This window comes from Martes martes (genome assembly GCF_963455335.1).
Source record: "Martes martes genome assembly, chromosome: 4".
Lineage (NCBI taxonomy): Eukaryota > Metazoa > Chordata > Mammalia > Carnivora > Mustelidae > Martes > Martes martes.
This window is the reverse complement of record NC_137891.1, coordinates 164763430-164776016: the sequence shown is the minus strand read 5'-3', so window position 1 is coordinate 164776016 and position 12587 is coordinate 164763430. Positions and strand designations below refer to the sequence as shown.

General features: G+C 50.0%; 1 protein-coding gene across 3 annotated transcripts in view; it reads right to left on the bottom strand.

Annotated features, from left to right (window-relative positions):
- Window positions 1-12587, bottom strand: part of KIAA0319L (KIAA0319 like) — an 87905-nt gene that overhangs the window by 2949 nt on the left and 72369 nt on the right. For 2 of the 3 annotated variants that reach the window (XM_080800224.1, XM_080800223.1), the window contains 5 exons: window positions 11642-11801; window positions 7175-7317; window positions 6198-6320; window positions 5558-5648; window positions 3582-3673 (listed from right to left, as the gene is read on the bottom strand). In XM_080800224.1, coding sequence (XP_080656350.1) covers window positions 3582-3673; window positions 5558-5648; window positions 6198-6320; window positions 7175-7317; window positions 11642-11801 — 609 coding nt within the window. Of the gene's footprint in view, window positions 1-3581; window positions 3674-5557; window positions 5649-6197; window positions 6321-7174; window positions 7318-10807; window positions 10982-11641; window positions 11802-12587 lie in introns of those variants that run through there. The other variant, XM_080800225.1, reaches the window with a different exon arrangement.

Here is a 12587-nt window from a genome sequence, read left to right as displayed (position 1 = left end):
CCCACCATTTTTAAAGGTCAGAGAGTCAAATACCCGTAATTTCATATGCTTCAATCTAATATGCTTCAATAGAAAGCTTTGAAAAGTCAATAAAATAGCGAAACAAACCCCAGAACCACAGTTGCTGAATGTAAACCAGGTCTCCTGAGGGTGGTCATCCCTCAAGCCCTGCCTGGGGGCCTTGGGCGCTCCAGCTCCCCAGAGACCCCTCTTCCAAGCTCAGCCTGGCTCCCAGCAGACAGGGTCGATGCCCGCTCACCTCCACACACCAACATGGCCTGCTAAATCCACGCTTCGGGCTGAACTCCCATTAAAGGCTTATGCTGACAGGCTTGAATCCCATTCTCCCTGTCCTGCTAGTGGCTCTACTCTGGGTTGCACTCACTCATGGGCCAAGTCTAGGACGAGAGCGGGGCTTCAGCCCGGTTAGCTGCATAAGCCCAAACGCCCAGGGACTCTCACTGCTCCCTCAGCTACACACTTCCTGCACAGAAGGGCCCTCCTGGCTGTCCTCTGGTCTCACCCTGGTGACCCAGATGCAACTGGCCACCATGGGGCTTTCCCTTGCCACAACCCCCTTTCACTGGACATCTGGCTCCTTTGCATGTTGCCTCTTCAATCCAGCACTTTCTCATGCCCTCCCCCAGCCTTTCCCTCCACGCTGCCTTGCCAAAGTAACTCCCTGTATCCCCCACCCTCCCCTTTCCCCCCACTCCCTCTCTCCTCCTCTGGAGCCTCACCTCTATCTTCATTTCTGCCTGAAGCCTTGCCCTCCAGCCCCACTCTGCTTCTCCACAACTCACTGCTCCACTTGTAAAGGACTTCTCAGTAGTCACGGTCCATTTCCTCACCGCGTACTCACTGCCTAAACAATCTACATTTCCCTTTGCTGCCAGTCCCCATCCTACTCCAGCTCTTTAGATGACCAGAAACTTCTCTAGTGATCGTGGAAACATTCTCTCTGTCTTCTGCAGCAGCAGACACTCCTGACCATTCCCTAATGATGCCCCCCTCCCTCACTGATGGTCCTTCTTGGGCTCTTCAGCTCTGGACTCTTCTTTTGTCCCTCAGTATCCTCCCCAGAAGGAGGATACTTTTGTGTTGACCCTCATCAGTATCTAGAAGATTCCTACACTGATGCTTGGGAGTTCAGCCATTCTGAGTTCAACTAAATTCATCTTTTCTTACCCAAGCTATCACTGTTCCAATGCCTTAATTCTGTCTATGGAATCATTCTCTGTCCCTCAGGTCAGAAGTCAGCCCTGACCTTTCCTGTCCCTCCATCCTCTTGACCCCATGCTGGTTGAGTCATCGTCACCTCCCTCTTAGACCACTGCAAAAATCTCCCTGCTGGCATCCACTAGACTGATTTTCCTAAGTCAGCACTTTCAAGATGACACTTCTCGTCACCGTCAGAATTCTTAACTCCTTTGGCTGATTTTCAGCGCTTTTACACTTTGGTCCTTGTCAGTCTTCCAGCCTCATTTCCTCAGCCCCATTCACAAGGGTCCTAACTAAACACTACTCTTCTCCAGCACTTCCTCTCCAGTACCACCCAGTCCACACGTTCTCAAAGCAGCAGCTCAGGGACCAGACTGCACGTTTGCTTTTCTTCCATACCCCTTGGCCAGCACGCTCTGAAGTGCATCACGTCTTCCCTGCAAAGGCACCTGGAATCTCTGGGCCTCTCCTTACGTCATCACCTCTCCACCATTAGGACACTCCATCGAATCCTTTCACCCATTCTTGCCTCTCCAGTTCCCTCATGTAGCAGTTAGGGTTTTTAAAGATGTAAGTCAAACAACATTTACCTCCTTAAAAAGTTGCCCGTGGCTCCCTATTGTGCATAGCTGCGCATAGCCAGGTCCCTGCTCACCTGCGCAGCACTGACCCTGTGCTCGCCATGTCCAGTAGGTCACCTTCTACTTCCTCAGATGCCCTCCGCGCCTTCCACCAGCTGGGCCTTTACCGACTCTGCTCCTTTGCCTGAACTGCTCTTTCTGAGTCCTTTTGTGGCTAACGCCTACTCCTCCCTGAGTCTCAGTTCAAGCGTTCTTTATGTTCCTGTGAAGACCTTTTATTACCACATTCTGTATAGTTGTGAGGCCATGTGTTTCGTGTCTGTCTGGGAGAAGCTGCACAGGAGCAGTCTGTTGGTGGGCTCACCGTAACGTCACCCGTGTCCGGCAGAGGGCCTGGCACACAGTGGTCTCAATCCATGTGCACTGAGGAGTAAGACACAGTCCCTGCCCTCAGCGATTTCACTGACTGGTAAGGGGACACGCACGTAACTAGTATCATACAGGGAGAGAAATGCCAAAACAGACACGTGGCAGAGAGATGAGCACAACGTGAGCAGGTTAAGGGAGGGATGAGAAGGAGCTTTCTGGACAGAAATACGAACCAGCAGAATTCGCTGAGGAAGAGAGAGGTCAACAAGGAGGAAGATCTCAGAGAAGCAAACAGATGAAAGGTCACCCAAGGCCACATCGGCCAGACCCAAAGTCAGCCACTGAAGGATTTCAAGGGGTGGGGGAACCTTTGGGAGTCATGTGAAAACAACCTTGGCTGCTACGCGGAGGGTGGACTGTGCATGTTTTTACCCCCAGACCCCTCTCCTGCCTGAGGAGCCCCACACCACCTCCAGGTGCCACCCCGCAGACTTCCCGAATGCAGCTGCCCGGGTGCAGGCCCAGACCGCCTGAGAGCATTTGTTTTCTTCTGATGTTGCCTTTGCTCCCTCTGTAGCCTGGAATGCCGAGGGCAGAGCTTGTGTCTTGGAACGCTTTGTACTCCCCTTCCGCCTCTCCTAATATAAAGCTTTAACTATGAGTGCTGTTTCGTACTTTGTCTAAGAACAGTTCTGCTTGCCAAGTGTTTAGGAATAGCTCTACCTAGAGGCCCACAGATACTCGATGCCTGCCAGGGCCTCGGTGTACAGAAACCTTGCCGACGACACCAGGCCAAGGAAGGGCGCCCCTGCCCACACCCTCACGAAGCCACCTCAAAGCTGGCGCAGTTGGTGATACTTGGGTGGGAAGCACCGGACAGATGGCCCCCACGCACCGGAGCCAGCAGGCAAGCTGCCCTCCCGCCTGCTGTGGGACAGCAGCAGAGCCTGTGTGTCTGCCAAATACTGGCTAGAAGAAGATGGGAGAGGAAGGCCCACGGAGGAGGACATCTGGAGAGCTGCCTCACCTTACTGTCTGCCCGAAAGGACAGACTGGTTAAGGCCTAAGAGACCCAGGTCCCTAGGCCTGACTACCGGGGGCCGCCTGAGAAGCTGAAAGCCAGGAGGGAACCCTGAGGCAAATGAGCAGGCCAACAAGAGCAAGAGGCTGAGTCACTCGGCAAAGTGAAGCAATCTTGAGAAGCGGCCCCAGCTCAGAGCTTATCCAGCACACGGCTTCTGCCAGGGTGGTGCCAGGTCAGCCCTCCACCTTCATCAAGCAATAGACAAAACACTTTTCCAGAAGGAACAACTGTTAGGGACAGATTTAGGAGGGAACTAACGATGGCAGCTCTTCATAGGGAGAGTGCATGAATCTAGAGGCCCCACCCCCAACCCCAAGGGCCACTACCTGCTCGGGAGGTTGGCTTCAGTTCCAGACTCTCCTGATCTGTGGCATCCAGGATCTTGTACTTGCTTTTCCTCTTGGGTTTTCCTTTCTGCCTGAAAAACACAATCCCCACCGCTGCTCAAGAAGGGGGTTCTGGGGGTGCTTGGGTGGCGCAGTGAGTTAAAGCCTCTGCCTTCAGCTCAGGTCATGATCCCAGGGTCCTGGGATCGAGCCCCACATCAGGCTCTCTGCTCCGCGGGGAGCCTGCTTCCTCCTCTCTCTCTGCCTGCCTCTCTGACTACTTGTGATCTCTGTCAAATAAATAAATAAAATCTTTTAAAAAAAAAAAGAAGAAGGGGGTTCTGTGTGAGACTCAGGTAGCTCAACACAGGGTGATGGCCAGACTACAGAGAGCGCCCTGTCCCCTGCGAGCTGCCTAACAGGAAGACTTTTTTCCCCTGTGCTTCCCAGCTGAGGGAAGGTGGCAGCTGTGACTGGTTCTTCACATACTCCTCACCAATTCTGGGAAGGGAAGGGAACTATGACTATCTGACCAAGGAGTCACCGCTGCACAGTGCAAGGAAGCAGAGATTGGTTAAAACAGACCTGTACCCCTGGGGATAAAAATACATTAAATGTTTATTAAAATAAAAAATTAAAATGCAATTTTAAAAAACAAACAAACAAAACACAGCCGTAATGGAGTACAAGCTCTCCATGCGCCCCACACGACAGCCGAGGGGAAAGACGCTTGGGGCAAGAAAAGCAACTTGACTCAGAAAGCCAACAAAATGAGGAGATGGTAGATGCCTATCCCATAGAACCATTTTCCCCAGCCTGAGATTTGAGCTGCTTTTATGTAAAGGGGGAAGTGAGAGGAGGCTGGAGTCAAAAAGTGACTGATATCTGCAGACGTCCAAGAAGGCTGTGGAACTTTGTCCTTGGTCAGTTGATCTCTGTAGGAATCAGCCTGTGAATCTTAAACACAGCACAGGCATTTCTATATGTACTTATCTTCTTGAGGTAGGTAGGTAGGTTTCAGGTAAAAAAGCAGTTTTGTAAATGTCAGTGATTGGCATGCCTATGTGCAGGGCTCAGCACAGGTGCCTAAGCTGTAGGTCAGGGCAGCAAGGGAAGGGAAGCAACATGAAGTCAGACACGCTCCGTTTCTCCCTATTAATCAAGAGAACAAGAAACTGACGCTTGAGGGGTAGAGCGTGGAGGAAAGCATTAAACCAAGCTATTAATGGTGGTAATTTTTTAAAATGGCTTTCACTTTCTATGTTTTATGTGCAGTTAAATTGCAGGTTAAATCTCAGCTCTGCTACTAATTAACTGTGTGTCCATGGACAGGTGAGGCCATTTTCCTGAGCCTACATTTCCTTAGCTGTGAGATGAGAAAAGGGGGTTATATGCATTTAAAAAAAAAAAAAAAAACTATCTACAAAATATCATCCTGGTACTTGGCACGAAGTAATGCAGAAATCATACTTATCATTAATAATGAAAAAACATCTAATAAATATTCCCTAAATACCATAAGACTAGATAAGAAGACTCCAAACAAAAACAGCCTGAACGTTTAATCATGACTAACCTAAGTCCACAAATATGTGGAAACATGTAGACACATGAATCCCAACTAGAAAGAAGGGCAAAAGAATTGAAAGCTCATGTGTTGAGGCAGGTGTGGAGTAGAAACACAGCCCTAGAGAGGTGAGCCAGGTGCACAGACAGGCCCTCCTGCTCCCACCCTGGTCATGGCCACACTTCCCAGGCTGCAAATCGGTACAGTGACAGCCACTTGGCTGAGGGAGTGCACCCCGGTCCTCAGGAGTGGGAGAGGGTGACGAAAGCCTTTTTGCACCTGCCTGAGGCCATGACAGGAAGCAAGGGATGCCAAGACTCAGTGTCTTCCATGTGGAAGATGCCAGATACCTCCCTAATGAGTACACAACTAGAAGCTTTAATGAATTTCCGAAAAGACTCCATCTTACCTCTTACAACAACAGATCACCGTCCAGGACAGGATTCCCAGGGCAACGACAATGACAAAGGAAGCAATGATAACATACAACACGCTCCACTCTGCCAAGAGAAACAAAATGGAGAGGGCTGTGAAGACAGAGGCCAGGAGGGCGGCCTGGGGTGCCCCAGCCTCGGCAGGTGGCTTGGCTCTGCGGACAAGGCAGCCCCACAGCAGCCCAGCGCAGGGGAGACCTTGCAGCTGTACGTAGCTGAAGCTTTCAACCTCCTACACTGTCCCTGCTGAGCCCGTGGGGCAGAGGGGCAGGCTGTAAGGAGCTTTCTCGGGGCTGGGGCACCCAGAAACCTGAGGGCTCCCACTGGGCTGCCGCACAGAGGCACTCCAAAAAGGAGGCCGTGCAGCTGATCGGACCTAGGCTGCAGTTTGCACTCGGTCGAACTTAAGCCTGCTTCTTCGTATAAGCCCGCTGCAGAATTCTGCTCTAACCTGGAGCAGCGTGGAGGAAGGAAGTAAAAGTCCTCTGCAAACAGAACATACACAGAGTTCTCCTCGCTTGCTCATCTGCCTCGGAAACACCACCACCCACCTGCTCAACTCAGAACTACGTTCAGCGCCAAAGCCACTGGCACAGTGCCGAGCAGAAGACTCACCACAGTTGCTGTCTCCATCCCTCAGCTGCACCTTGATGAAGTTCTCCATCCAGAAAGGGTCACAGATACAGCGTTTGGTGAATGAATCACAGTGGCCATGGTCAGAACAGTTCAACTGGCACGCTGAAAGCAGTGGGAAAGGGGAGGGGGGGACAGGAGTCAGGGCTAGCCCAAGGGCTGCCAGCGCACATGAGGACGGAAGGCACCCCTGCCGTGCGGTCTGCGGTGCCCCTGCCTGGGGGCCTCTGCCGGCATGCATGCCACCGGGCCACGGTGATGGTCATGGGCAGATCAGCCAGCAGCAGGGAGCAAGGCCACTGGCACAGTCCAGCTGTCCTGCTTTGCTGCGGCTCCCTGTGGGAAGTTCTTAATCTCTCAGCGCCCACAGACCCCTTCTGTGCATCACATTAATGCCAAAATAAAATACACAGTATTATGAAGGAAAGCAATGATATTGCACATGTTTTTGAAATATTTAAGAATATAGTTTTAAGCTAATAATATATGTGTGTCTTTATGAAAACATAAAGTAACCAGATCTAGCAGCGGGTCTAAGAACTGCCATAATTTTGAAGTAATGATGAGTAAAAATGACGTTTCGTCATGTAATGTGCTATGAAATTACCTGTGATTTCTACTGCCTTAAAAGTCACAGGTTCAGTTAATACTACTGGGGGATTTGCCTACCTTCATAATAGCGGGAAGTAATGGATTTCAGTTAGAGGTGGGTGAAAATAAAGACGCCATTTTTTTCGTATTCAAGCTCCTAACCCCTCTGACCACTGTCTCGCGGGCCCATGGAACCCAGGTGAAGAACCCCTGCACCGAGTCAGGATGCTTTCAGGACACTGCTGATGGAGCAAAGAGATTGTCTCCGTGCTCCTCAAAAACAGGAGAGGAAGCCTGAGGACAGCGGGGCTGCGGGGAGCTGTGCACACTGGGTAGGCTCTTCTTCCCAGCTGCCCAGGATTACTCACTGACAGTATTGATTTCCAGAGCTCTGAATATCAGAAAGTCTGCTTTTTGCTTCCGCAGCTCACTCTTGAGCATCGCTGCCACCTCATGGCCTTTGAAGATCTGGTGGGGAGGCTCGTTTTGAACAAAAAATACCATCTTGGTGCTGCAGAGACACACGACAGTGTGAATGAGTGGAAGCCGTGGCCAGCAGCGGCAGCTATATTCGCTACAGAGCACCGTGCACTGTGCTGGACACTGGGCCAAGTCCTAGATTCCTTCTCCCCCCGGCGAGCCAGCAAGAAAGCTGCTCTCCGTGTCCTCTCCTTTCACAGAGGACAGTACGGGCTCGGGAGGGTTAAGTAACTTGCCAAAGGTCACAGAGTTAATCATGGCAGAGCCAAATCCAACGCTGAGATGTCTGACTCCAAAACCTACACTTTCAGAAATGGCCTAAGCTGTCCCAGCTCACAAGAGGACCTATTCCAAACCAGTCACTGGAGGTCAGGAAAACGGGGATTTGTTTGGTTACTACATGTCTGCTGCCAGCCTTTAAACAGCTGAGACTGTAGTGTGGGGCTGTTGCGTTTGTGTCTAGGTTACCTGTAAGACAGACCACAGTGCTCTGAAAAATGTCTGCTGTCGGACAGCATCAAAGCATTATCCATGGGAGCACCTGTGTGGCTCAGTCGGTTAAGCGTCTGCCTTCAGCTCAGGTCATGATCCCAGGGTCCTGGGATCGAGCCCTGCATCAGGCTCCTTGCTCGTGCTCTCTCAAACAAATAAATAAAATCTTTTTAAAAAGTGCATAATTCATGGATCAGAACAGCCAAATGATCATTACTACAACAGCAACAAGAAAGACCCTACACAGTGGTGTGGTTGGTGCAAGACTATGCTACCCCATGTCCAGAATCTGTTTGCTTTTCTGTCAGACCATGTTTGACCTCACATTTATGTGGGCACAAAGTCTGTTCTCTATGCCTCGGTCTTCATTTCAGGGAGCCCATGACTCCACATTACTCTCACAGCCAAAACTTTGCAATCAGTGGGTCACACTGGGTTGTAAGTGCATCCAAGATAGCGATCCCCTTGGCACACAGGGTGGCTGCTGGGACCCGGAGGCCCTGGATCAGTTCCTTCCAGTAAAGCAGCCTCATCGATTTTCCCCAAAGTGCCCCCACACATGGCATTGCTTCCTGTGTTGATACGACATAAACGGTTGGGAAGCACTGTCATAAAAGACTTTCTGTAAGTTTGCTGCATGGCGAGACAAACAGTGGGGTATTATAAATTCCAGAATCTAGAAACAAGCCTTTGCCATAAAGGATCTGTGGTTCACTTCTCATTATTTTCTCCCAATTACCTAATCCATGCTGACAATTTCAATTTCTCTCTCTATACCAGTGACCCTCAAACCTTCACCTCCTCTCTCCTTGTCTCTCCTGAATGACCACATCTACAAAAGCTTGCTAGAATACCCACCCCATTTCTCTCTCAGGCACTTCCAATCCAACAGGTCTCAAACTTAAAATAAGCACCAACTGAGCATTCTCTGTGTGGTAGGGACTGTATAAACATCCTCTTATTTAATTCTCAGTAACAATCCTATAAAAGGGGACTAGCATTTTTACAAGTGCACAGCAGGTTCAGAGAGGGAAAGTGCCTTGTTCATCATCCCAGAGCTGACACTGACAGGTTTGTCTGGTGTCAATCCTGTGTTCTTTCCCACTGTCGCATATTCCCTGCACGCCCATCCTCCTCCTGAATTCCTCAACTAGGCCAATCAGTCCAAGCCAGAAACCCAGAACCACTGTGATCCTGCATCCTCTTCCAGATGCAGTGAGGGTAAGTGTGCCAGCAAACCCTTCTGGGACACTTCCAGCCGCACACCTGCTCACGAATTAGCATTGCGTCTGCCCCAATCCCCACCAGCTCGGGTCAATCCAAGCAGCCACTTGCCCTGTTCCTACTTGCAGGCAGGCAGCAGAGCTTAAAGAGAAAGCCCTCGTCATCACGCTCTGACCCAGTGAGCCCCGACTGTGTGCATGTAGAGAGCTCTGAGGTCTCAGGTGCCCAGACCTCACTCCGGACCAAATGAATCCCAGTCTCGGGGGGTGAGGCTCAGCTAAAAGCATATTCAGTAAAAACTCCAGGTGTGGGGAGACGAACCGTGCAAGACTGTGGACTCTGAAAAATAATCTGAGCATTCCGGAGGGGTGGGGGGAGGGAGGTTGGGTGATCCTGGTGGTGGGTATTGTGGAGGGCACGGATTGCATGGAGCACTGGGTGTGGTGCATAAACAATGAATTCTGGAACACTGAAAAGATATTTAAAAAATAAAAATTAAAAAAAAAACCCTCCAGGTGTTCTGTCATGTAGCTGGAGTTGGGAACTGCCACTCTAATCTCCTGTCTCTAACTTTGCCTGAGACCTCAGTACTGCTCAAAGCCAAAACCCTTTTCCGGAACTCCTGTTCCCAACCTTTACCATTTTCCTCAGGCTACCCACCTCCTTCTCACCTCCTCAAAGCAGATGGCTTTGCCTCCAGTTTCAGAGACAAAACCCAGCAACCTGGTACCAACGCTGTCAGATGCCATCCTGTGTGCTTCAGAATCCATCCATTATAGCACATCTGCCCGCCCTTCCTCCCCCCTCCAGAGAAAGTGCTGCTGCTGCTCCGCCCACAGCTGGGCCCGCAGACCTGCCCCCATTTGGAAGCCACCTGCCCAGCCTCTACCTTCTACTTTTCCTCTGCACCTTCCCTCAGTCTATAAAAGTGCTCAAGTATTTCCTGTCCTTGAAAGGTGTTCTTTCAACCTCCCATCTTCTCTTCAGCTCCAGCCTCGTTATATTTACCATCTCTGTATCCTCCAACCACGACATGAATTTGCCTTCTGTCCCCAACATCTAAGTAAAATTCTCTCACTGTACTTCTCATGATCTCCCAATCAAAAAGCCAAAAGCCTGTTTTATGTCCTCACCATACTCTTCCTCTGTGGCACCTGAATCCTTTGGCAGCCCCCACCTGCCAGCAGACTGCTCCCATCTGCTTTTCCTCCCGCCTCTACTATTGGTTCCCAGTTTCCTTTGCTGGCTTTTCTTTCCTTGCTTCCTCTTTAAATACTGGGGTTCTCCGGCGCACCGGACACTCCCCCAGTGTGACTCATCTGTCCTCATGGCTTTGATTCCTGCCTGTGTGCCGTGACTCCCTATCTCTGGCTTTTTTCCCCACCCCAAGTTCCAACCTATACTTGCCACTGTCTGATGAAATGTCGCTACATGTCACCCATGAGACACCCAAAATTCAACAGTCAAAATTGAACTCAGGGGCGCCTGGGTGGCTCAGTGGGTTAAAGCCTCTGCCTTCGGCTCAGGTCATGGTCCCAGGGCCCTGGGATCGAGCCCCGCATCGGGCTCTCTGCTCAGCGGGGAGCCTGCTTCCTCCTCTCTCTCTCTGCCTGCCTCTCTGCCTACTTGTGATCTCTGTCTGTCAAATAAATAAATAAAATCTTTTTAAAAAAATAAAAAAAAATTGAACTCATTGTCTTTTCTCTGAACGGATTCCTTCTGAATCCCTAACTTCAGTAAATGGGTCCATCATCTATCCAGGCATGCAAACCTAAAGCCTTCGGTTTGATGCTTCATTCCCAAAGGATCCCCAAGTCCTTCCGATTTACCTCTGTTTTCTTTTCATTTCTTCTCCTCTTCTGTTATTCCATTGCCACGACCTTAACTTAGGTTTTGTTACCTTTTTACTAGACTAGTTCTAGGCTCCCCAACCCTGCGTCTCTCCCTATTTTGGTTTAGCCTCCACAGCAGTGGTCTTCCTAAAACAAAACAAAAACCAAATTTCCTTGCTTCAAAAACAAAACAAAAACTTCACACATATAAAACTTGAGTCCTCCCCTTCCCAAACTTTTATAAAAACTAAACTCCTTGGCTTGCTTGTGACTGTTGCCCATCTGTACAGCTGGTCTCATCTCCCACCTTGTCCTGGGGCCTAGGAAGTGCTTCCTAGAAGTCCTAGGAAGGACTTCTTCCAGAGGAAACTCTGTACTTTCATACCACAGGACCATGGCTCATGCTATTCCCCTATTACAGATTTCCTCCAAGTCTTTCTATGCTTGCTCAGTAGAAAATCTTTGGACCACATCCTGCCCCTGCTCCTCTAGAAGAATTAATTGGCCTTGCCCGTATCCCCGTGATACCAGTCTGTCAAATTCACCCTGTATTAATGTTACATGCTTATTCTGATTGTCTTCCCTACTAGACTATGACCTGGTACCTGACACCCTGCTACAATATCTAATACTGAGTATGTGACCTGTGCTACAAGAGACAAGTTCATTCAAGGAACAGAAACCACGAGCAGTTCTTGGTCAGAGAGCCCACCCTTCTCTATCTACCCACACTACTTCTCAGCTCAATTGGGAAGCCCAGGGGGCCCCTGGTCTTGCCTTTTCACCCCCCGCTCATTGCCCAGCTACCTCTGCTCCGTGTATGGCTGAATCTTTTGCACAATGATGTCGGAATCCAGCACCCCCAGGAGGACCCCAATCTGACGGATGAACATCCCCTTCAGCCTCTCAGTTAGCTGACTGACGTTGACATCCAAGATGATCTCCACCAGGTGGTTTTTCCTGGGATCTGGAAAGCACGTGGATCAGTCATGGCTTTGGAAGGAGGAGAGTGAACACAGACCTGCCACTGTGCATCCATTCTGGCACAGGATCGAAAGCACTGAGAGCATTCGGGAATGCAACTGACCTCCTGCAAGTGGAAAAGGACTAGACTGAACTGTCAGTAATGCAATTGGGAGCTGGCGTGGAGAGCTCTATGCCATTCTGACAACTAGCACACGTGAGATGGGCATCGGGCCGTAGCAGGGAGACCAGAGGTTTGGTGAAGGGAGTGGGGAAGAGAACACTTCAAGGTCTGGTCTAAAAGCTTCTGCCCTGGGGCGCCTGGGGTGGCTCAGTTGGTTAAGCGTCTAACTCTTGGTTTGGCTCAGGTCATGCTCTCAAGGTCACGAAGGCATCAGGCTCCCCACTCACTGGGGAATCTGCACAAAGGTTTCTCGCCCTCTACCCCTTCCCCTGCTCTCTCTCTCAAATAAATAAAATCTTTAATAATAATAATAATAAAAGCTTTTTCCCAGTTGACTTTGCTGAGCTCTCCAGGCTGAGTGGGGGATATCTACAATCTCTCCACAATCTGATTTTCAATGACTTGCTGTGCTTTGTCTACAACAATGGGAGGGAAAATGTTCATCTCAACAATCTTACTGATAATGGAAATGTATCAGCCCTACAGGTTTGAAGACAGTAAACACACAAAAAATCCGGGTGGTCAAGAAACAAGGACTTCCCTAGAGCAGTATCAGAGCACAATGTTCTTGTAACTCTAGAACTGGGAGACCACTATCCTTCATTT